Source organism: Cydia strobilella, chromosome 21, assembly GCF_947568885.1.
Source record: "Cydia strobilella chromosome 21, ilCydStro3.1, whole genome shotgun sequence".
Taxonomy (NCBI): Eukaryota; Metazoa; Arthropoda; class Insecta; order Lepidoptera; family Tortricidae; genus Cydia; species Cydia strobilella.
In genome coordinates this window covers 7,595,101-7,620,565 of record NC_086061.1, presented here as the reverse complement: position 1 = coordinate 7,620,565, position 25,465 = coordinate 7,595,101, and the positions used below count along the sequence as shown (strand labels likewise).

The window sequence follows — 25,465 nt, the reverse complement described above, 5'->3', positions numbered from 1 at the left end:
CAAACAATTGCTAGTTACCATCGTAAACACTGTTGACAGACCATTTGCATACCTTACTGCAACGAGATAAGGTTTACCAATGGCCAGTTAAGGGTGTGGCTCATTGACAAATAACGTGTCAAATGCTAGTTATTGATATTGTCGCATTACAAACTTGTAGACTTGGCATGTAAAAATAATAAAAAATGATAAAAAATTACCCCCATTAAAATATAGCGCAATCGATTCCCCCATCGATCCTGAACAAACTGTTTTTAGGTTTTCAGTAGGTCATGAAACACCGTGTATATATTTGCGCGCTTCGTCTTGTAGTTATTATTAAACGCGACTGTACATTATAACACAGTTTTTGCGAATCGATAAGGACACAATCAAAAATTAGTTTCAACAAAAACAGATTGGCTATGAAGGCATAGAAGATTTTATAGCAATTAAAATAAAACTTATAATTTTTAATGACATGATTAAAAAAATGACTGCCATTTTAGTTTTAAACAGTTTAAAGATTGGAAATATATTTAGGCATAGTCCGTTTAAACTAACTTTGCATCGATTACAATAGTACACCAAAGAGAGGTAGTGTCATTATAAATCATATTTTCATAGAAATTTTATATTAACGATGACATTTTCACACATTGTAATTACAAATGCCAGGCAGAGTTAGCTTGGTCAGCCTATTTAATTAATCATTCGTGATACTAAAGCAAAGGGTACCATTTCATCTGTTAAACTGTAAACAGCTCCTTTTAATGGTACCTTTTGCCTGAGAATTTTCCTAAATAAACCTTGTTGATTGTATTTGTATTATGCCTCTTGAAAATTGTTACTACTTAAAAAATATCATATAGACCATTATGAATGGGCCCACTAATCATAAAAGATGTTATGTATCACTAAAAATGAGAGATGACACGAAATTGTCATTTTTTTGTTTTAAGAAAACTGTGTTTTGCAAAGTTGTAATTTGACAGTTATGAATTTTATGATAACATTTGAAACTTTGTTACTGCAATGTTGGCTATTCGTTTTTCTTGTATGAAAGGTCCTTAAGGCGAAAGTGAACGATCGTGTGAATCCGCCTTTACATATAAACGTAGTACCGATTCTCCTCTCTGGATATTAACTTATTGAAAATTATTTTTGACACAATTTGATGTATTAGTAGATTTTTTTTGGATAGTAGCATTTATAATTTTATATAATTTATGTTTCGCTCTTATAATAATAAAAAAATAGAAAAATATCAAACGAAGGTTTATAAACATCAAATTATGTATAAATATTTTCCATGATGTCAATATCCAGAGAGGAAAATGAGGACTACGTTTGTGGAGAAGCGGTCGTCCACTATCCCCTTAGTAAGAGTTACTTGTCATATTTCATGTCAACTGTCAATGTATAATATAACGCTACTACATGTATAATATACAAGCTATAGTTATTACGTATGCATATGCCAGCCTTTACAGAGATATAACATAATTTATATGTCATAATTTCATTAGACATAATTTTCATAAATATATAAATTCCTAATCAAGTTAAAAATACACACTAAGGGCCTGTTTCACAATGTCCAAGTAAAGTATTGGATAGCTAATTAACAAATAAATTAACTGCCAGATAAAATTTCCTACAAAAAAAAGCACTTTATCCAGCAGATAAAGCTTATTTGGAGAGTGTGAAACGCCAACGATGACTTTATTCGTCAGATAAGTGGCAAGTAGCTTATTCCGGACTTTAATTGGACATTGTGAAACAGGCCCTAAGAAAAATATAGTGTCAATTAAAAATAACATAATATATATTAATATTGTGTATTTAGTTTTAATTTTCAAATCCCTAATAAAAGTTTATATTACTTTTAGAAAAGAGTTATTGATATTAGAAATAATAAACAGTCTAAAACATCTTGGCCAAATTTGACAGCTAATGTAGTTGGCGCTGTACGGCTCCGTATAAGCGGTAACTTTGGCTGTCCAATGGGACTTCCGGTTCGAACGCCATCTTGATAGTAGCCTCGTGATTAATTACTTTGTTTTTTGCTCATTAATATTGTTTAAAGTGTAATATCGATAGCTTTATTATACAGTAATCTAATGTAGTAGTGTGCAGTGAATGGAGAATTAATCTCAAAGCGTGTTTAACCACCATTTTGGAGTCAACGGCCGGTAGTCCACGTGCTTCTCGTAAAATCCAGCTATCGCTTTTAAGAGTCAACTACAAATAATAACTACCGAACAACGTCGTGCTCTAAGAGCATTTGGTATTTCTACCTCTAACCGTGTCTGGCTAGAGCCCTAGAGACCCATTATTTTATTATTTACCGTACACTGGCTGAAATATTAATTCGATCCCACGTGGATCCCACTTTGACGTTGGCGAAATCATCGACAGTATCGATGGAGCCATACTACCTAAAGATTGCTTGATTGATTGGCTGTCCAATGCTGACGTTTGTCAATCCAGTTTTCAGCTGTCAAACTAGGGGGTACAAATATTTTATTATATATCCCTTCTAGTGTCAATAACTCTTTTCTTATACATACACATAAAACACAATATAAGATATTTATTTAAAGTCATGTCAAGTGTAAAAATATGGCTGCATACATCATACTCAAAAATATGTCCCATAGCTCTTATGTCACCGAATTAAGAACTATGGGACATATTTTTGAATAAATTCTACATTTATAATGTAATATTTTTACACTTGACTATACCAAACTATTAACTGAAATTCATGTCATATATTTAAGAAAAAGTGACGAAGCCCTCCAGTGGTGGCATCAATTACAGTTTATAATTTATATATACTAGTGTGACTACTTAAAAAAACACAAATCAAAAATATTTAATAAAATAATTCGATTTGTTCCCAAAGTTATGTACCAAACTAAAAAAAAACTTATGTTAAACTAAATTTAATGTACTGGCTTAAGGTAACTCTGATAATGTATATAAGCTTGGTTATATATTTAAAATCAAATGCCAAAATACTAACAAAATTAACAACAGAAGTTCGACTTTATGTGAGGTGTCTTTTCAGAAGGGTTTATTTCTCTATGAAAACCATACAAAAATGAGCCATGTGAAAAGACACACAAGGCTTATTTTTGTATGGTTTTCATAGAGAAGTAAAAGAAAAGTCGCTATCAGATATTTTTGAACACCTCGCCCGCTCCGATATATCTAATGGCGACTGTACTGTCAGCAGCAGAAGTTATCAAACGGCCCAGGTGTCCAAAATAATCTAGACTCTATAACAAAGTTGTGTTCAGATTATTTTGAACACCAGTTCCGTATACCTACTCTCTTAGATAATCTAAATAAAAAGTAATTACATTTTTTACGTTATACCTCATGTATTCAATATATTTTTAAATTTTAGTGGTCAGAGAATTTAAGAAGATAAATAAACCATGAAGTCAAACTTCTGCATAATGTTTTATGTGTCCTTTTAACAAGACCACAAAGAAAATGTCTTACAGAGGCTGACATACATACAAACAACATTATGAGTTAAAACTGTGACAGTACAACCACAGCGAAAGTAAGCTTACAATTTATTTATAAAAATAATCGTGTGTGGATATTGTTATTTAACTATTTTGTTAAGTTGCTAACAATTATATGGCCCGCCGGTAGCCTAAGATAGTAAATTGAGTTATAAATTAACATTTTTGTTACACTTGCTCGTAAAAGGTGTTTACACGTACGGACAATACGTAGGTGATGCGGTCCGTAAGTCCTAAATTTCGACCGAGGGCTGTTCGTACGAAATTAGACAAAAAATTTATTTAATTATTTCCTTTTTTCCTCACAAATGTGATGAAAAACATTGTAAGAATGTGCCACGAGCGGTACAAGAATTAAATGCCTTTTAAATTTTCGAGATAGGCACACAAAGTGATAAATTACCACATTAGTGCGGTAAAGTAGCACCATATTATCAACTGTAAAACATAGGTGGTGACTTTCCTACAAGAATAAATGCCAAAGGCTGGCACTTTTCAGTGCCCATCATTAGGTAGTTTGCCCCTTTCAAGAATGACAAATGTTAAAAAACAAAATAGTAAAATAACAATATCCACCTACGCAGTGTTCCTTACGCGTAATACTTTTTTTTATCGTATTATTTGTCAATTTTTTAATATTTTTTTTGTTGTATGACACCACAGCCGCTAATTTTCACGACAGACACACACACACACACGTGACTTGTGCATTATTATAAAAAAAAGTTCTAAAACACTAAATTATTATTCGGTATTTTGACAATTTTTGGATATAATAGCGTTTTTAATCATTTGCTGTTTCAGCAGTGAAATGAAATAGATTTATCTTGAATTTTCATTTGCTATACTTACAATTATTATGTAAATAATACATTAATACACTTTTAAGAATTAGAAATGAATATAAGCTATTAAAAATCAATTTACATTTAAGTACACAAGTAAACATATTGAATAATAACAAAATGTCCGTGAGGCACAGAGATATTAAGTATTTTCTACTTAAAATACTTGAGTGTTTTACCCGTTTTAATATATTTGATGAATATTGATTATGTTATTCTACTTCGGAAACAGCAAAGATTGCACACAAAAATGAACTATGATTGTTATTGCAAGAGTTTTACAACTTGCCTGCGTAAGCTCGACTCTAGGGCCTAAGTAATAGAGCTCTGATTCGATTGGCACTATTTAATAGGGAGAACGAAGATTTTCAAGCAAAAATGATAGTAAGGTAGGGTAAGTGTGCCTATTATAGAACAAGGTGAAGAACTAGATGCACTTCCACCATGGGCTAAGTGCGCCTGACTGGAGAATCACCATGAGAAAAGTGCCTCTATCATCCATCTGTGTATTTCTAGAATAGGTGCTCTTGCCCCTCCTTCTATATTATGTCCTTGTGTATTATGTTTTCTTTTATATTATGTAATGTCTTGTTTGTGCTTACGAATAATTTTGTATTTTATTCTATTCTTAATGCCGATGTTTATGGCCATACACAATGAATGTGGCTGTGCTTAGTCTAATCTTTCCCAATGGAAATAATTTGAACGTGAAAATCTCCGATCTCCCGTATTATAATGAATTTAAAGTGACCCTTCGAGACAAACGAAATAAAAAGCATTATAACTAAGACAGTAAGTCAGTCAAAAATCAAAAAGTAAAAAATACAGGTTATTTTTTTGTAAAAACAATTTTGATAGTCAATATTTTAAGATATTCCTTTACGTTTAAATGAAAAATACTATTGTAGTGGGAAAACGAAAGGCGAATTACTTCCTGGCTGTTTTGTGGCATTTCTATTTTGTTATCTACCAAGCGTTCATTATTTCAATTTCAGTGTCATTTATTTTGTGTACAAATGATGTAATCATGTAACCATTTACTAATGTTTCTGAATTTGAAAAAAAAAATATCGAATCTATAGTGATACTAGAAATTGGCCTAGGCATACGTCACCTTATCATGCAGTGCCGTTACGTACAAACCGCGTCGACTAAGTTTTACTTAATATAGCTTTCATTAAGTTTGCTCGAAAGTTTAATATGACAAAATTATATTGCACACACATTTGTGACTGCTACGTGGCACTGACACACACATATTCGTCTATACCTATAACGACACATACCAAAACACGTCTTCAGAATTATACAATCACCATCAAAAATGGACGATGGTACTAGGGTGACTGCTATAGTTATTGTTATTGGCAACTACATAGTAATGAACACAAACAACAAATAAGAAAGAAACAAGCCAATTGAAGCCTTATTGTTAAGAGTGGCCAATTTTTTTACTATGTAGTGGCCAATAAATGTAGCAGTCACATCTGAATATGTACTTTAACGCCTTGACAATAAAGTCGAGTTCAGATATTTTTGACCACCTTAATCGTACTTGTTTCTGATGGTGACTGTACTTAAGCTGGCGTTTAATATTTAAAATTGTATTTAATCGACCTGACTCTAAATTTTAAAATAAATAAAAAATTGGCATGCCAGAGATTTTTTTATTTTAAATTCTAGACTAGGAAGGTTTTAGATTTAGATTTAAGCTTAACTCTTCGATTCATATAAACTATTGACGAAATCGAAAAGCAAGACAATATAAAAAATGAAAATACGAACACATAAATAAATAACGACATAGTGAGGCACATTACTTATAATCCTTACACATTTATCAATAATTAAAACCATAAAAATTACAAAAAAACATCCATGGCATATTGTGGTGTTGTCATAAGAAAAATATTTTTTTTACACTTTTTTTCTCAATACTCCCACACGCAATAGCAAACGCCTTTCATAATCATCTTTTTTAGAAAAAATACATTAATTTATGATTTCTAAATTTTACCGTATTTCCAAAAATATTTACAACAGCCTAATGCTAATTCTCATGATTCAGAATTCGTTAATAAACAAATTTGACTAATTACTTATATGTCCTTCTATGTCTATGTCGAGAAATAAAAAATGTTACTATTTCCAAGGAATTAAATAAGACTTATGCACACCATCTGAGATCTGTCACTCACTTAACTTTTTTTAGTTTTTTTTTCACAGTTTTTATCACATTTTTTTTTCAATACTGTTTCCTCTTAGGTGCTTTATGTTGGGGATATGTTGTGATTGCTTCGCAGCGTGTGGCAACAGTGTTGCCACGCTAGTGGAGGATTGTAAAGGCTGGCAACTGAAATAGTTCAGGACGTGTACAAACCTTTGCTTGGGGAAACCTGGAAAGATACAGGAGCAGTTTTTATGAAAGATACTACTCATCAAGACGGGACGAAACATACAGATATAAAATATACAGAGTGGCTAAAAAATAAGTACATTCCCGTTGCCAGGGAGGTTTTGGAATTATATTGAACAAAAAATTTACCCTCCCATAGAAAATGGACCAGTCAAAATGTATGGGACAGCCAAATTATTTTCGCGATTTCGGGGTTGGTCTCATAGTAAAAGTTGCTCAGTATAACCCCAAAACCTCCCTGGCAACGGGAATGCACTTATTTTTTTGCCACCGTGTATATATTTACTTTTTAAAGTCAGACCAACTATGGAAGCTAAGTATGTACTACAATAATATTAATAAATAGTTACCTGATTGTGTCACGCGATAGAGTTGACGGCGAAGGCAGGCCGGCCGCCTTCGGGCTGGTACAGCGTTATCGACGCGATGTAGTTGTTCGACATCACCTGGCACATACAGAAACTTCAATAACTTATAATTTTCGTACAATATAAAGAGAATAAAATAACTACGATAAAACGCGGTGGCGGTGACTACATTTATTCGAAGAGTTAGCGTTGACTGTCATGTTTTTCCAGGGAGCTAAAGTCACCATTGTCCGAATAGGGGGCATTACTGCAATGTTCTGCAACCAGAGTGCAGCACTAGGACCTTTAGTAGACCATAGAGTAACTTATACATACTGTGCCCATAACAGTTTTTTTATAAGCTTTCAGAGATAATAAAATATAACATACCGGAAAACGCTGCCTCTTTATCGCTCAAATATGCAAGTGACAGAGATTTCGCGATAGACCCTTAGATTGTGGTAGTGGCGCCCCCTATGCAGTATCGCGTAATATTCCCTATTGATGCAATGTATAGACTCTAACCACAAATATGATTGACCTAATATCCGTAACGGAACGTAGAGCCGAAGGGATTGGTGGTGACTACGCTATGATATTAACGGAGTCTCAGGTCAAAACGAGGTTAAGTTATCTGATCACCACTGTCCAAACTTCTAACACTTATAATAATGTAGAACAAAACGGGTTAGTTGTATTAGTGCTGGAAGCTCGGTCGAGCACTACAGGCTGCACCCACTAACACTGTCCGAACTTCTGACAATTATAACACTGTTATACCAGTGTTTCTTAAACTTTTGGCAGTCACGGACCATTTTCACAATTTAAATAATTCCACGGACCCCAGTCAAAAAAAAAATTAGGAAAATAATAAAAACCCTTATTTATATTTTAAAATTTACTTCTATTGTAAGTTTCATTACACTTAGGTCTCGTCAAGATTACTACAAAATTTCCTAAAAAGTAGGTTTAAAGTAGGTAACTGACCTACTGCGGACCCCCGGTAAACATACTACGGACCCCTAAGAGGTCCGTGGATCCCACTTTAAGAAACCCTGCCGTATACCCTACCCTCCGAACTGATGACATTTCAATTTCAATTTATTTCAATTTATTTATTTTGCTAATATACACAGATACAATATTGGTCATGTCAGTGTGGTACAAATTCATGAGAGCATATTACGCCACAATAGGCATGCAAAATATTAATCTTACACTAAAATTATAATTAGCCTATCTTCTTAGCTAACTAATAGGTATACATTTAAACTTATTACAAATCACAAATTAATATATATATTAATCACAAATGAATATATATTAATATATATATATATATTTTAGGCACTATACCTCAAATATGATGTCCTGGTATCCGTAACAGAACGTGGAACCGAACGGGTTGGTAGTGTTGGTGCTGGAGGCGCGGTTGAGCACGACGGGGCGCTCGCACACGCGCAGCGCTCGGGACACGGACTCCCACTTGGAGTACGCGGTGATGCTCACGGCGCCCACGCTGTCCACGAGGGAGTTGGGCTCGCATCTGGAATATGGAACCAATGCTACTTTATATTGCAAAGGTAACTTATTAAGATCCAACGAGATGGTGTGACCTAATATCCGCCCAGATGGACATCACACTAAGCAACGCTTTCCACAAAGCAACCGACAGGGAGAAGTGGAGAGCTGCCTTAGGGAAAATTAGCAAGCGGAGTCAGGATCATCGGCAGTGAGGGACCGACCTAGAAGAAGAAGTTATTAAGCCTTTAGGCTTTAGCCTTTTACTTCAGTCATATTTTGCGAAAGAAATATAGTTAGGTCATGATGAGCAACTTTTACTGTGGGACCGATTTCGGGTTTTTTACTTTGCTTTAAATTGAAATTTGGCAAAAAATAATAATTTGGCTGATCAGATGTCGATGTTTTCTATGGAATTTCAAGGTTGGTCCCAAAAGTTGCTCATTAGTAAGAGAAAGTTGCTCATTACCTATATATTCAACTAAATTTAGCTATTAGTTGAAAAAACATTATTACTACTTACCACAAGTTCAGAGCTAACCGGTTAACCGTTGGTTGTTTTTTATTTAATTCACCGTCACTTGACGATTTAAATAAAATGCCCAGAAAAGTTAGTAAGTTGATATGCATTACCAACTTCTTTACACAAAGCGACTCGCATCAAACATCTTCGACAAAAATTGCATAAATAGAACCGGTATGTACTAACTTATCTGGCTGCACGGCGAGCTCGAATTCGCAGCGATGATACATGTTGAAGTTGTAATGCCCAGGATAGTTGGTGTGCAGGACGAACTTCTTCACTTGGTGCGTGCTCGCATCGAAAAGGATGTCCTAAAATGGAATATAAGTTACTAATGATACAAGTGCGAAAAGGAGGAATTTCTCAACTCGTTTTTCCTTTGGTCGTTTTTTAAATGAGTTGCAAATTACCCTACTGGCACGTGCACGGTACAACGTTTTACAGGACGTTATTGCGTATGGCCCTTTAAATTTTCGACATAGCCACGGAAAGTGTTTATTTCTGCACTAGGGCGAGAAAGGAGCAACATATGTACCGTAATAATTATTTAAGCAGGACAAAATTGTTGAGTTATTTAGGGTTTCATGCGTGGAAAATTTATACTTAATATATTTATTGAACAACTACCTAAAGGAGCTTAAACTCGGAATGTTTCAATTAAATATTGGGACCGGACGGGTACTATGCACGCGGTCTCGTCTGTCCTACCTCTAGAGTGTTTTTGAATGGAAAGAGGACTTTTCCGCCGGCATCGGAGCCGCATCGCTATAGTCGGGCCGTTCTCCAGAACGTTCACAATTTACGGGGAATATTCTCGAACGAGAACATTTCCCATACAAACGGGAGAACGTTCTCGAGAACGGCACAACTGTACATCGCTACCACTACCACTCAGTACTCACCAATCCCAAGGTGAAGTAATTGAAGAAGTAATCTGTGGCGGGGGGCGCGTGCCTGGCGCGGCGCTGGGGCGGCGGGCGGTGGATGCGCATCTTGTCGTCGTGCTTGTAGTAGAGGCGCGCGGGGGCGCCCAGCGCGCGCGCCACGGCCTGGCACGAGTCGCCGAACCGCACCGCGCGGCACAGCGCGCGCTGCACCGGCTCCAGCGCGCGCGTAGTGCCTGACACAACACAAGCACAACCTGTTGTAGCGTGTAGCGACCTCATATATTATCATGTCCCGACTGACCCCGGCTCTAACCTTTCTATAGATCCAAAACGACCGTCAAATTCATTCAATGAGGGCCACCGCGTTTAATTTCGCCGCTAGGAGCGCTAAAGTAGATGGAGGTCTTTCAAAATGTCAAATGCATAGAAGTTTTGGAGGTTTCAAGCTTTTTTATCGGGAATTTTCACTCCTTATTGATACTCGTAATTGTGGTAAATCTTTGTCCATCTTTGATTAATCATGGTAAACAATAGATATAGCTCAATAAATATTAGTGATTTACAAAAAGTGCCAACTAAAATATGTATATGCAAAATTAAACAGGTTGAAAAAATGGCTCATTTAGACGTTAAAATACATTTGTGTGTTAGAACGTATTGATTTTATAAAAATAAGCACATAAGAATTTTGAGATCTGTTTTTCTGGACCTACATCTGCAGTGGCGCCAACTGATGAGCACAAAAACGATAGCCCTCATTGCAACGTCGAATCACGTAAAGCGAGCTACAAAATTACGTGGCCCCTTAATGGATTTTATAATGTGTCCATGCAATTTCACAATCGCTGTACATAACTCAACCTATATTGTTTGATAAGACAAGTTTATGACAATTGTCTTAATAATTTCTTTGATAATCGAAAGTAACTACTCGACAATGAGTCGGTACCGCAACTTGTGTCAAACTCTGGCGTGAAAAATCCTTTGTTTTCTTGGATGCGGAAACTGTTCATACAGTAATCGGAAAGTACGAAAATTTTCACGTTGTATTATTTTTTACGTTCCGCCAGTGGCAAACAAGTATGGTAAGCAGTCATCGTAGCCCACGGACGACTGCAACTTCAAATGCGCGTTGCCGACCTTAACACTCCGCACGCTCGTTGAGCTCTGGCAACCTTCGTCACCAACAGGAACACAACACTATGAGTAGGGTCTAGTTTTATTTGGCTGCGGTTTTCCGTAAGGTATGCTGAAAATGTAACAAATATTGTTGGTACAGTGTTCAACGAAGCCTACCTTCAGTGAACATGTGCAGCCTCAGCCCCCTCGTGCTCTGCGGCGAGCGGAGCACGTCACAACGCCGCAGGTGTAGTTGTTGCCGGTAGCAGGATAGTGGTAGCGGCGGCAGCGGCGCGCCTATGGCCGCTCCTACGCTGCTACTTGCCTAGTAACAAACAAATTCATATTATACCAATTTAAAGTCCTACTTAAATTCTCCTAAGTAAATCATGTCAATCATTCAAGAGACACATTTATGACTCAAAAACGGTGCAAGAAAAAACCGGCCAAGTGCGAGTCGGACTCGTGCACGAAGGGCTCTGTGCCATTACGCAGAAAACGGCAAAAAACACGTTTGTTGTACTTAAATATTTATTTTATTCTGTTTTTAGTATTTGTTGTTATAGCGGCAACAGAAATACATCATCTGTGAAAATTTCAACTGTTTAGCTATCACGGGTTATGAGATACAGCCTGGTAACAGATGGAGAGACGGACGGACAGCGAAGTCTTAGTAATAGGGTCCCGTTTTTACCCTTTGGGTTCCGTATAAAAAAAAAACATTCAAACCTATTTAGAAGTATCTATGTAAAACCCATAATGTTAGTCAAATCTATTAACGCCTTTCTTGAGCTATACAATTGTATACCAATTAGTTTTAGTGTAAAAGAGAACCTAACATTAATTAGGTATATCAAGGAATGTTTTCAATCGTGTTTTAATCATAGATCCGTGTCTTCTTAGACTAGTGAGTATTAGAAATACATATTTATCCAAGATGTCAAACTTGTCTCTCAAAAATAAAATCCACTGTGCATATAAACCCTTGTATCCCGCCTGAAGAAGCTTAGGAACAGTCAAGTCTAATAAGTATCCACTTTTCTATAGGCTGTATGGCGACGCAAGTTGGGACACTTATTGTACGAGGTTCAAGAGAACCCACAAAAACAACAGTTGCTTTTAGGGTTCCGTACCTCAAAAGGAAAAAACGGAACCCTTATAGGATCACTCGTGCGTCTGTCTGTCTGTCCGTCTGGCACAGCCTATTTTCTCCGAAACTACTGGACCAAGTTGAAATTTACAAAGACGGCCATGTAACGTAAACAAATAAATTTTAAACACGGGGGCCACTTTTGGGGGATAAATGACAAAATTACAAAATAAAGTTTTTCAAACTGTATCGTGTTACATATTAAATGAAAGAGCTCATTTTGAGAATCCTAAATATATTTTTTTATAATTTTAGGATAAATAGTTTAGAGTTAGTGAAGCGTGAGTCGGACTTAATTACTTAGTTTTTGATCCGACCCCTACGGGTCTCCTAAAGACATTTCACATAAAAAATACATTGTTTAAATTGTGTAATGTACGGAACCCTTGGAACGCGAGTCCGACTCGCACTTGGCCGGTTATTTTTAATTAGATTTCGAAAATTAGGGATACGTAGTTATTGAATAAGACAGTAAACAGTAACGTATAGGTACCTGATGCTGAGATCCGTAGTAAATGGTGGTTCTCGCGACGACGGGCGAGCCGCCGTTCGGAAATTGGAGCGAACCCAGGCCGTGCGCGTAGCCGGGCTGCAATTGAACATATAATAGTACATTATAACGTGTAATGATAGATTTAAGTTTTAATTACTAAATAAAATAAAATAACGATACAAGTGAGAAAAATAGGAAATTCGCAATGAGTGGCGATAAATTAAAACACGACTGAAGGGAGTGTTTTAAATCGACACGAGTTGCGAATTACCTATTCGCACATTTTTCTTTAACAAACATGCTCGCCTCTAAGATATAAATTGATGGCACAGATGGATTCCTTTAAATACTTGTAGAGATAAACCGTTCTTAAACGCACACAAACGAAAAAAAACTTGTAGGTATTACCTTTGTCGCGTTTTTTTTGCTTTGACCCGCGTCTTCAAGAAGTTTCAGATGCGTGGATTAGTGCTGTGGGGAGGGGCGTACAAATAAAAAATGATATCTAAAGTTTTATTTTCTGCCTTTGCTTACCTCAAATTTGCTAACGACAGAGAAATAAAACGACAGCCCCGGAAGTTGAGCGCGAACAGGTGCCACTGCGAGTCGTAAGAGGCCGGGGTGCGTGGCGCCGAAACATTGCTCCACCTGCTCGATAGATGGCGCTATCTCTGTTGGCCACGTAATAAGGGTGGTAACCACAGCTACCATAAGTACTTACCTCAAATTTGTTATCAACGGGGAAATAAAACGACAGCCCCGGAAGTTGAGCACGAAGAGGTGCCTCTGCGAGTCGTAATAGGCCGGGGTGCGTGGCGCCGAAACAGTGCTCCACCTGCTCGATAGATGGCGCTATCTCTGTTGGCCACGTAATAAGGGTAGTAACCACAGCTACCATAAGTACTTACCTCAAATTTGATATCAACGGGGAAATAAAACGACAGCCCCGGAAGTGGAGCGCGAACAGGTGCCTCTGCGAGTCGTAGAGGCCGGGGTGCGTGGCGCCGAAACAGTGCTCCACCTGCTCGATAGATGGCGCTATCTCTGTTGGCCACGTAATAAGGGTGGTAACCACAGCTACCATAAGTACTTGCCTAAAATTTGTTATCAACGGGGAAATAAAACGACAGCCCCGGAAGTTGAGCACGAACAAGTGCTTCTGCGAGTCGTAAGAGGCCGGGGTGCGTGGCGCCGAAACAGTGCTCCACCTGCTCGATAGATGGCGCTATCTCTGTTGGCCACGTAATAAGGGTGGTAACCACAGCTACCATAAGTACTTACCTCAAATTTGCTATCAACGGGGAAATAAAATGACAGCCCCCGGAAGTTAAGCGCGAACAGGTGCCTCTGCGAGTCGTAGAGGCCGGGGTGCGTGGCGCCGAAACAGTGCTCCACCTGCTCGATAGATGGCGCTATCTCTGGCGAGTTGAAACACATGCCGCTGTAAACGAAATTGAACCTATTAGTACACGAATAAGGTTTTATGTCCTTTAAGCGCATGTCCACCATGCGAAGTTTACACATAAGAATGAGGTTTGCAAGAATTTAAGGTACATTCCATTACACATTTTCAAGACTTTTAATCAATGATCTATATTTTATAGTCGGAATTGATAAAAGTAATCGTCTTCTTGAAGTCGAATATTTTTGGTCCAATTAGGTTGAAAATCGCTATATGAAAATCCGAGAGGACCCTAAATACAAATCTTTAAAATGTAGAGATTCAAGATAACGCTAATCAGAGAGTAATTGTACATATTCATGTTTTGTACGGTCAGCAATACTATTAGCTTATACTTGACCTGAGGCTTTTTAATTTACTTGTTACATAGTAAGTTATTTGTTGTTAAGCAAAGATATCTAGCTTTATTTTATTTTTTTTGCCTCTTCAACTTAACTCAGACAAATAAAAGAAGGCGGTTACTAAGTATATCTAATCACCCTAACTAGCAGCTGATACACTAATGAGAGAAGTCATTACACCTATAGCATTCGATATTGTCATTACATCATTATAATGCCATAAGGTCACTTAAACCTGATAGTATCGGCTCATTTCTACAACGTCTAGTACAGAATAGGTCACCTTCATTTGAAACTAGATTATACCCTAATTAAACTAATATGTACCTTATCTTTCTTTAAATAAGGTTGCATATGTATAGTTTCTTTACAGGATGCATGTTTTAGGTGAAACTATAATTTTAGGCGCCTACGATGTCTTCATTTAATTGTTAATTATCGTTATTCTATACAGATATATGTGATGCGTTACATTTAGATACCAAGGTACCACCTAGTTTATAGTACTATATAGTAGATATAAATGGTACTCACCTAAGTATACCTAAGCAAAACTAGTTTCATGTTGTATATAGGTATATCTATGACCTTGAGCCGTTGGGCGACCAGTTTGAATATAAACATGTCATAACTAGGATTACACCATGGTATCATAGTAAATAAATAGTACATTTAAAACTTTCGCGGTTTGAACACATATTAAATCACATTTAGAAACGGGTCTATCGCGAATTTATTTTGTTACCTTTATTTACCGACGTTTCGATACAGGTTTCACTGGTCGTGGTCGCGGCTAACTGACGTCCCAGCAAAATGTCAAAACAGATATTTGTGAACTTTAAATGCACTTTTCGTGGGGTAAGTCACACAAATCTCTGTTTTGACATTTTGCTGGGACGTCAGTTAGCCGCGACCACGACCAGTGAAACCTGTGTCGAAACGTCGGTAAATAAAGGTAACAAAATAAATTCGCGATAGACCCGTTTCTAAATGTGATTTAATATAAATAAATAGTGTTGGTACTCACCTATACCTAAGCTTAACTAATTTCATGTTGTATGTCTTATGATCTTGAGCCGTTGGGCGACCAGTTTGAATATAAACATGTCATACTCGTAACTAGGATTACACCATGGTATCATACTTATCATAGTAAATAAATAGTGTTGGTACTCACCTATACCTAAGCTTAACTAATTTCATGTTGTATGTCTTATGATCTTGAGCCGTTGGGCGACCAGTTTGAATATAAACATGTCATACTCGTAACTAGGATTACACCATGGTATCATACTTATCATAGTAAATAAATAGTGTTGGTACTCACCTATACCTAAGCTTAACTAATTTCATGTTGTATGTCTTATGATCTTGAGCCGTTGGGCGACCAGTTTGAATATAAACATGTCATACTCGTAACTAGGATTACACCATGGTATCATACTTATCATAGTAAATAAATAGTGTTGGTACTCACCTATACCTAAGCTTAACTAATTTCATGTTGTATATCTCTATGATCTTGAGCCGTTGGGCGACCGGATCGAATATAAACCGGATGCCGTCTTGAGGCATGTTTATCACTAGGTCTACATTTAGGGGATTCTGAAACAAAAACAACGGTAACGGTAAGTCGTCGGGTCGGACTTTGTTGCACAGAATACATAAATGTACGCTCGGCGGGTTCTCTTTTCGTGGTCGCTTTCCTCTACAAAGCGGGAAAACGCTGGGAACGGATACGAGCGTAGCGCTACGAAAACGTTAGCAGTGTTAATAACTAATATCATTCTATACCAGTCAATCATATGGCTAAATAGAGACATGTAAAAACGGTGCTAAGATTTCTAAGACTAGATTTTACGCGGCAATAAAAACTTTTTTTTCCTTTTACAGAAATGTATTGATTGTGTTTGACAAGTTTGTAAATGAGAGCAAACGTATATTTCTAGCACGATGATTGTAATATGGAGCCTCCCTTGTGGATACCCACCCGCTTCCACAGCTTATACTTTCCAGACATTCCTCAGACTTCGTGCGCAAACTGTATGATTTGCTGGGAGGTAATTTCAGTCCAAAGCTAGGTAAGTATTGTATAATTTTAATAAAGAATCTTGAGCGCAGTGAGAATTTCAAAAGGCAAGTGTAAATAACTTTGGTCTCCTGTGACTGACTGACTGGTATTTCTCGATATAAGTGTTTTTTCATGTATTGAACATACCTGATCACTATATAGTACTTGTACTCCTCTGATTGTGCCCACTTGACTCTGTATGATGGCCACTGACTGAGAGAAATGCATCCCTGGAACATACAAACATTACATGTTAATATACCTCAAAGATATGTCTAAATGAAAACATTTAAGAACATCCGAGAATATTATAACAACGACCTCTAGTTACAACCAACCTTGGAACCGTCTTGACAGACAAGATTGTAAAAAAATGCATCCGTTTATCCGTTCATACTTATTTCATTAGACATTCTGTCTACACTTCGTTTTTTTAGCATTAGAAAAAGGGTGTGTCTTTTTATTGAAACACGTTGATTTTTATTTATTTATTACTTATGAAAACAAAAGAATGTAAATAATCATATACATATAACATATATAATTGTTACGTATTTTATACCTTTAAATGAGGAATTCTTGTAAGTATATACACAAACACATGACCCACTGAAAACCTAATAGTTTGTTCACAATCGATAGGAGAATCGATCGCGCTATGTTTTAATGGGGGTAATTTTTTTTTTATATTTTTTTTACATGCCCATTCTGCAGGTTTGTAATGCAACAATATCAATAACAATAACAATACCAGTCGAATAAAAATGTGAAGAAAACTAACCAACAAATATTTTTTTAAATATTTATCCGATTAAAGAATAAATACTCAATATGAGTTCAAAATAAATAAAAACTGTTGGGGTGTCTCAGGTTTTCAGTGGCTCAAGTAACACCGTGTATATTTATATATTTCGGCGATCTCGGAAACGGCTCTAACGATTTCGATGAAATTTGCTATATGGGGGTTTTCGGGGGCGAAAAATCTATCTAGCTAGGTCTTATCTCTGGGAAAACGCGCATTTTGTGTGTTTATATGTTTTGTGTCTCCCAGATGTTTTCGCATGCAGCAACCCAAAATGAGTCCTAGCCTCCGACACGATATATTTGCTGTAACTTATTTTTGAAAAATGTTTTTCAATAAAAAGACACGTCAAGATTGTAAAAAAAACAAAGAATAGTAACTAAGGCGTTTCATTGCCACCAGAGAGCCACTGTTGCACAAAGGGATATAAACTATCAGTTCCGGTACTAAATCATTCACTGCGTATAAATTCGCGATATATCCGTCACAAATTAGGGTTTAGTGAGTGTTCAAAACGCGAAAGTATTAAATGTTATATCATTTCCGGGTTTAAAAAATGTAGGTTTTTACAAGTTAAAACAGTTAAAACCGCCCTCTATTGGTTGACTCCATACAATTCGCGAATGACCGATAACTCCAAAACTCTACCAAGACCAATGTCAGTGCCGCTATCTAACAAAACAATAGCGGATAAACACATTTAATTGTAGACTTTAACTTCAAGTGATAAGGTTCAGAATCGAATAGATGAGTTACGGCTCGAGGCAAACTTATGTATATTATATTTTTAACTGCATGTAAACTTTATTGCCAAGTGATAAGGTTCAGAATTGAATAGAGTTAAGTTAGGCTTGGGGCAAACCTATATCTATGTAAATTTTAGATAAGATCTGTACGTCGTTTCTTGATAACTAGGTTGGTGTAAAAATAAATTTGATGTAACAATTTGCGAAAAAGATAGTCATTATGTAACACAAAATAAGGAGAAGAAATTTATGGGCCATTTTATTTGAAATTTTACACTACACTTTTTGTTTAGTTCGGACATTTTTATGTTATAATTCTACTCAGAATCACGGGCTTTTTCAATCCTAAAAGGAGAAATAAGTGTCCCACGATTTTTATTTTCATTCCATTAGCATTTTAATGGACTTTGTATGACGGTAACGGAATAGAAAGACGATGAAAAAGAGATATTAGGTTCTAGGTTCGAACGAGGTCGTGATTCTGAGTGGAAATAGCCAAAAAATCTCAAATTAAAACAAAAAGTTTATAGACTATAAACTTAAATAAAATAAAAAATAACCCTTATAAAGTAATGAAATAAATTCATTTGTATTTGTATTATAAAAATTTAAAAAAAAACCTTGATTTGGCCACTTCAATGTAAAGGACGAACTACACCGGATGCGTCATGCAGCACGGCTTCTGCTCAACTAAGCGGTACGGAACCCTCCATTATATTCGTGAATAATGACCTACTTCATTTACATACAATATTAACCGGTGCTGCATACACCATAACAACAATATGAACGCACTATTGTGATAATCATTGAATCATCACTTTGAATAACAATTATAGCCGTTTATAGATACATACGTATGAACTGCAACTGCATACATTATACTAGTCATAGGATATATATACGATATATATATATACGATCAGGTTTGTTTTGAGGATTTTCTGTACGGGACCCATTGTCTTAAAGCAATACAAAAGTCACAAATTATGGTCAAAATCTGGCCACTATATATCTATGGCCACTATACTGAGCAAACGCTCTAACACAAATGGCAACACATCGTGACGTCAATGTGTCACTTTGCTTAGAAGCCGTTCCGATGTATGGAAAACAAGGAAATTGCGATTTTGTTTCGATGGTGAAATGTTGCGTTTATGTATATAGTTGCTATACAATATTTTTTAAATAAAATGTAAGGAATCGAATGGTACCGTTATTTTTTTGCTATTTGAAAGTTTAAAAAAAAGTTATTTTTCGAAACTGAGGTATTGTATTTTTTTATTATTTCCATATATTTTTTAAGATTCCAATTTATTGTGATAAATTGCTCATTTTCTATATATTTAACTAGATTTAGTTATAAAATTCATCATGTGTTAACTACCCTATTACCGTCGCTCATGGACACCCACCCGCAACACCACAGAGGTTGCAAGTGCGTTGCCGAATTTTAAGATGGGAGTACGCTCTTTTCTTGAAGGTCGTGATCCCAGAATTCACATATACATACATGTACTAATAAAGTTTTTTTTTTTTTTCATTATTATACATATAATATCATGCGTCTGTGGTTTATACGACTTTTTAGAACGGATATGTTCGCGTTATCGCGTTGTAACAGGACAATGGGTGATAAATAGAACAATGAGAATAATTGGTATTACGTGCCTGTATATTTTATGTTAATATATACGACATATAAACGACCAATAAAAGTAAATTATAAAGTGTGAGTAAGAGTGTTAATTATAGTAATAAATAATAAAACAGCTTATATAATATACAGGTGACCAGTAAATAATGGACAACCTTCTGAGTTCTGACTAGCTGACAAAAATTGGACTAAGGGCCACTTGCACCATCCCACTAACCCGAGGTTAAACGGTTAAACTGTTAACCCAGTGTGATATTGTACTGGTAACCATGGTAACTCCAGGTTTAACCGGTTAACCCCGGGTTAGTGGGATGGTGCGAGTGGCACTAATAAGAATAAGACCAAGAAACCAATAAGAATAAACGACATACCATCGGTAGATCACATTGTTGTCCGTCCGTCCGCCTGTCCGTCTGTCTGTCTGTCAAGGCCCTTTATCTCGGGAACGCGTGGACGTATTGAGTTGAAATTTAAAACATACATATAATCAGGTCTACGGTCCCTTGAAGCTGTGAAAAAATCAAACTTCTAAGTTAACGTAAAAAAAGATACTTAAAAAAAGTTACGGCCGTTCATGCCGCAAAAAACGTATATTTCAACACTCTCATGGGAATCAAAATTGATAGGGTACTTCCAGTTGACCTAGAACTATGAAATTTGGCAAGTAATATTGTCTTTCACTACAAATACAGGGAAAAATCTGAAAACTGTAAATTTGTACTAGTTACAACAGAAACGTCAGAAACTAACAACGGTTAAATAAAAGTGCACTAACCATGATGAGTAAACATAAAAATCGTAAACATGTTTACAAATTTTACAAAACGTGCGTGTGTAATAAAAATAACAATAACATTAATCCACACGTTTTTGCGTATTTATGGCCAAGGCCGAAAAATATTGCGAACTAGGAAATGTATTTATCTGGGGACAAGGAACTGATAAAGAATCACCGTAAGTATTGATATGGTACCTATGTATTAATTACCTCATAATAAAATGGCTAAAATAAGAATCATATTTATTTATTTACACAATTCAAGCAAACCAAATAACATTAGTTCAGAAAATTTACTTGGACTGTGTGAATATTAAACAGAATCTTTTTTATTATTATACACAACGACGAGATTTAATCGCCATTTTAACCATGCGTAGACCTTATCTCTCTGCATTAAGGTTTAAAATACGTCAGTACATTAATAAATCAAACCAATACTCATGGATCTATCGTTACATATATTTGGTTAGGATTGAGGGATCAAGACAGACTGGATTTTTATTGTTGGAACGGTTTATGTATTTGGTTAACAGATGTTTTATCAGTTTATGTTCTTTGTTTTGAATTTACCTACCTAAAGGTCAATAGCATATAATAAACAAATAGTAAGGGGCACAGCTGTGGTGTGTGGGGATAAAGGAGTACAGTGGAGGTCTATGTTATTAAGCAGTGGGAGCATAAATTATGATACATTATAAATGCAACCTTAAATCAGATTCATTGATTGATCCATGATTTATGGATGCGAAACGTGGCCGGTCGAAATAATTAGCAGAGGGCGCCAGCATAGCTTGCCCTGTCAATCCCTAGAATTGTGTCAAATTTTTGTTTTTTTAATGCCCTGCCATCTCTGCAAACCTTTGACAGTTGCCAACCCCATTGCCTCGCGCGTATGCTCGCTATGTGTGGACCCGGCTATTGGATATCAAATTAAAGATGTTTATACATGTATCAATTATTTTGGAACCTGACTAATGTTGTATACAAATTAATAGTAGATAATAAATAAAATAGAAAAACCGGCCCAGTGCGAGTCGGACTCCCGCACGAAGGGTTCCGTACCATTACGCAAAAAAAACCGGCCAAGTTCGAGTCGGACTCGCGCACGAAGGGTTCCGTAACATTATGGAAACAAAGGCAAAAAAATCACGTTTGTTGTATTTGTTGTTATAGCAGCAACCGAAATACATCATCTGTGAAAATTTCAACTGTCTAGCTATCAAGGTTCGTGAGACACACCCTGGTGACAGACGGACGGACAGACAGACAATCACATAGACAGACAGTCAGCGGAGTCTTAGTAATAGGGTCCCGTTTTTACCCTTTGGGTATGGAACCCTAAAAAGGATCATGGCATTCAGCATTTTGCTCTGTCTATAGAGGAAGCTTCTACAGGAAAATTTAATACTGTATAATTTTTGTATTGAAATGAAAAAGAGTATACGCCTCCGTTGGACATAAATGCTTTAGTATGTATGTCCGGCTGTTCTCCTTTATTGATCAAATTTCTCAATTGACTAGTGAAATTTGGTGAGCAGGTTTTGTGATTATCTATACTTTTTAATTTGTTGTTTTTTTAAAACTGGTTATCCATGAAGGTTTTCGAGTTCTACAGCTCAAAGTGCCACTTATAATCACTTGGTCATCCAAGGCCTACCTTCAGAATACTACAGTTGTAGCCGGACCAAGCTAACTCTGCATGGCATATGCAATGACAAAGTGTGGCAATGTCTACATTAATGTCAAATTTCTATAAAAATATGACATTCATAATGACACCACCTAACTTTGTTCTGTTGAAGTTGCTGCAAAATAAGCTTATGCCGAGTCCACATATTGGAGCAAACTAGGCCAATCTAAGGGGTGCATTAAAGGGAGCAAGTGATATTGCTATCTCATTCCACCTCATAGCTGCATTCCTTAGATTGGCCTACGTTCGTCCAATATGTGGACTCAGCATTAGACAGATTCCTATGCATTTGTAATTTAGTTATATAGATATAACCAAGGTTGGCCCAACATGGCCAGCATGCACACAGAGAGACATTGATATTATTAAAAGAAATAAAAAAATCTACTTGTTCATTCAATTTCATTTGTTTTTTTTTTTCATTTGCACAATTTATTTTTTTAAACTGACCAAATGTTTCTAATGTGTGTTATAGCAAACAAAATTGAAAATAGTTTGTGTAATAAAATCATCAACAAATTGGGGATTATTTTATTTTTGGCGGGATGAGTCATGCATATTTGATAATACAAACGAAAATTAATAATAAGCGTCTTAGAAATTGAGAGTAGAGCGTAATGGGTCGTCAAGGAAAAAGATCGAGGCCTAATTTACAACGTTAAATATATTTTGATGACGAAATACACCCATTTCACGGTCAAGACTAGCAATAAAAAAATAAACAGCCAGTGCAGACGAGACAAAGGCATTGACACTACGAGTAAAAAATCGATGTTTCGTCGATGGGCAGCACAAAATGCATTCGAAATTCGAATATGCCGTCGGCTACGATGTTGTGGCGTCCTAAACACCGTTGCGTAAGCCATCCCGCGTAAATACAACGCAAATTTTTGACGTAACAAATAAATAGAATAACAAGAGACGCACCTAAAACGAACTCCCAGGCGTCGCAGCCCAGGGATCGCTCCGGGATGATCTCCAAATCCAACATTGTGCACTAAACACTTCACACGCACTATTTTAATACACTTTTCACTTTAAAAAACGTTTTAAAACGCCAAATAACGCTATTACGCTGCCTTTCTTTGTTTGCCAACTTTAGTTTTCAACCATTTTGTATTTGTCAGAGCTGTCATTACAAACAGCTGATTGTATTTTGCCAGGGTCGGATTGTGTTTTTTTTTGCACGAACGTGTTGCCACTTTAGACTAACGATGCGATATGACATGAGGACATGACCGATGGTGTTGGCGACACAGTGTGTATGTGACTAAAACGTAGGTATTTAATCGCTTTATTTTGTTTAAAAGGTAATGTAATAGTTGTGCTTGTAACGTATTTCATTGTGCATGTCATTCATATTACTTACTCAGCGAGTTAATTATATTTTATTAAGATTTAAAATATAATTAATTTGTTACAATATTAATCCATTGCAAAAAAACATGGCTGTTTTTTTATTGAATACGTCCCTGCCATCGCCTAATGACGCATGCGTACCAACCTTAAGAAAAAAAAATGTTGTAAACACTGATATTAGTGCATCTCCTTTTAACTAATGCGTACTAGTATATGCTATCTCTTTTACATCAACAGTTTTCATGATGTCTTTTTTCCTACTTACAAAATGGTATAGCTCTATCCTCTTCTTGTACACTAATGTTGGTAATCTTTAGCACTCACTAGAAAACGTAACAAAAGCAGCGTCCATTGCGGTTTTTACGCTGTGAAAGATATTCGTTTCTAGTTTTAAAGCAGTAATGTATAATGTCAACTGAATAACTCGATATTTTTTTAAATCTTTTTGTATCCATTCTAGGTTTACCTAGACAGGCAGTCTAGCCCTAAATAAAGTTCTAGAAAAATGAAATTGCAAGTATTTCCGGTTATATCCTTCATTGATTTTGCCTTTCTGAATAGGTATTTCCCGCCAATCGCGTTGCATGGCGAAATGTTCTAGTCATTCTAGTGCCCTTGAAATTAGAACGAACGCCCACACTTTCGTAAACGTATTCAGGATTGTGTAATTAAATAATATTGTTGTTGTCGTTGAACGGTCTGACGTATCGTTTATACCTATTTAGGTTAGGGTTCCTCTAAAACTACGAATTGCTTTTCGATGAGTAAAGCCTAGTTTGGACTACGTTAAATTATTTTTGGTCAGCTGATCGGTTTTAGTACCTAACCGAAATACTCGCCACTCGACTAAACACATTAACATAGTCCAAACTAGGCTTACTTACTTCAAAACTATAGTTGGTCAAATGGTAAAACCAAATTGTCAGTAAATAAGAACAAAAAAACTATACTCATCCTTTTCTTTTGGGTGCTAGTACTAGTTTAAGACAAAGATAGTATGATTCCTTCTGTGTTTGAAATGAGATAGTCCTTTTGACAAACTATATCTACCCCTTTTAGGTAGAACCGAGGATTAAAGTTGGTCAACCAAATCTTGTCAGTAGAAAAAGGCGGCAAATTTAAAAAATGTAGACGCGAAGGGTTATCGTCCCATAGAAAATTTAAATTTCACGCCTGTTTCTACTGACAGGATTTGCTTGACCAACTATATTTTGAATATTAGAGAAAAAATAATGAGGACGTTCTAAAAAATAATAATAAGTTAGGTATTAAATTATACTAAACTGCCAAAACAATAAAGATAAACATTTGGAATGGTATCATTCTTGAGCCATTTCAAACCAACAAAGTCGCTGGCTATATATATCTATCCATTTGAATGTTACTGATACCTACCTAGTTTTTAATACAGAACCCATACAAAATACCAATATATTCCTGACCAATCGCCAGCATACTATCCGCTATCGCTACGCAGAATGTTTTTCATATTTTTACACGCGTAGCATCGGTCACGGTTACGTCATTACCTAGCCCAGAATATAAATTAAGAGATTGTAAATGTGAAGATTGTCGTCGGACCGTCATATAACGAGGTCTCACTTTCATACATTCTATAATTATGACGCTTTGACCTATTTTATTGCTCTTGATCAGGACTTATAGGGTTACCCTACCCTCGTAAGGCCCAATGTGCATTACAGTGTACACTTTGTTTCAATCGAATTTGAA

General features: G+C 36.2%; 1 protein-coding gene and 1 long non-coding RNA gene across 3 annotated transcripts in view; one reads left to right on the top strand and one right to left on the bottom strand.

The window, feature by feature from the left end:
• Window positions 1–25,465, top strand: part of LOC134751125 (uncharacterized) — a 223,790-nt gene that overhangs the window by 165,507 nt on the left and 32,818 nt on the right. The window lies entirely within an intron of this gene.
• On the bottom strand, window positions 952–23,549 carry LOC134751112 (PHAF1 protein CG7083). 2 transcript variants are annotated; one of them, XM_063686465.1, is made up of 11 exons: window positions 23,303–23,549; window positions 16,847–16,929; window positions 16,106–16,233; window positions 14,107–14,266; window positions 12,826–12,921; window positions 11,360–11,507; window positions 10,079–10,296; window positions 9,363–9,487; window positions 8,489–8,678; window positions 7,136–7,231; window positions 952–6,765 (listed from the first exon to the last, which is right to left on the bottom strand). In XM_063686465.1, the coding sequence occupies exons 1-10, from the start codon at window positions 23,364–23,366 to the stop codon at window positions 7,145–7,147; spliced, it is 1,299 nt and encodes a 432-aa protein (XP_063542535.1). In that variant the 5' UTR covers window positions 23,367–23,549; the 3' UTR covers window positions 952–6,765; window positions 7,136–7,144. The 2 variants fall into 2 exon arrangements, with proteins under 2 accessions (XP_063542535.1, XP_063542536.1); XM_063686466.1 differs by lacking the exons at window positions 16,106–16,233; window positions 16,847–16,929; window positions 23,303–23,549 and adding an exon at window positions 15,656–15,719.

Coding starts and splice junctions, on each gene's coding strand:
- LOC134751112 (XM_063686465.1), bottom strand. CDS start 23,366: ATGTTGGATTTGGAGATCATCCCGGAGCGATCCCTGGGCTGCGACGCC. Junction 16,930..23,302: donor CGCCTGGGAGTTCGTTTTAG/GTGCGTCTCTTG, acceptor TGTATGTTCCAG/GGATGCATTTCTCTCAGTCA. Junction 16,234..16,846: donor AAGTACTATATAGTGATCAG/GTATGTTCAATA, acceptor TTTTTGTTTCAG/AATCCCCTAAATGTAGACCT.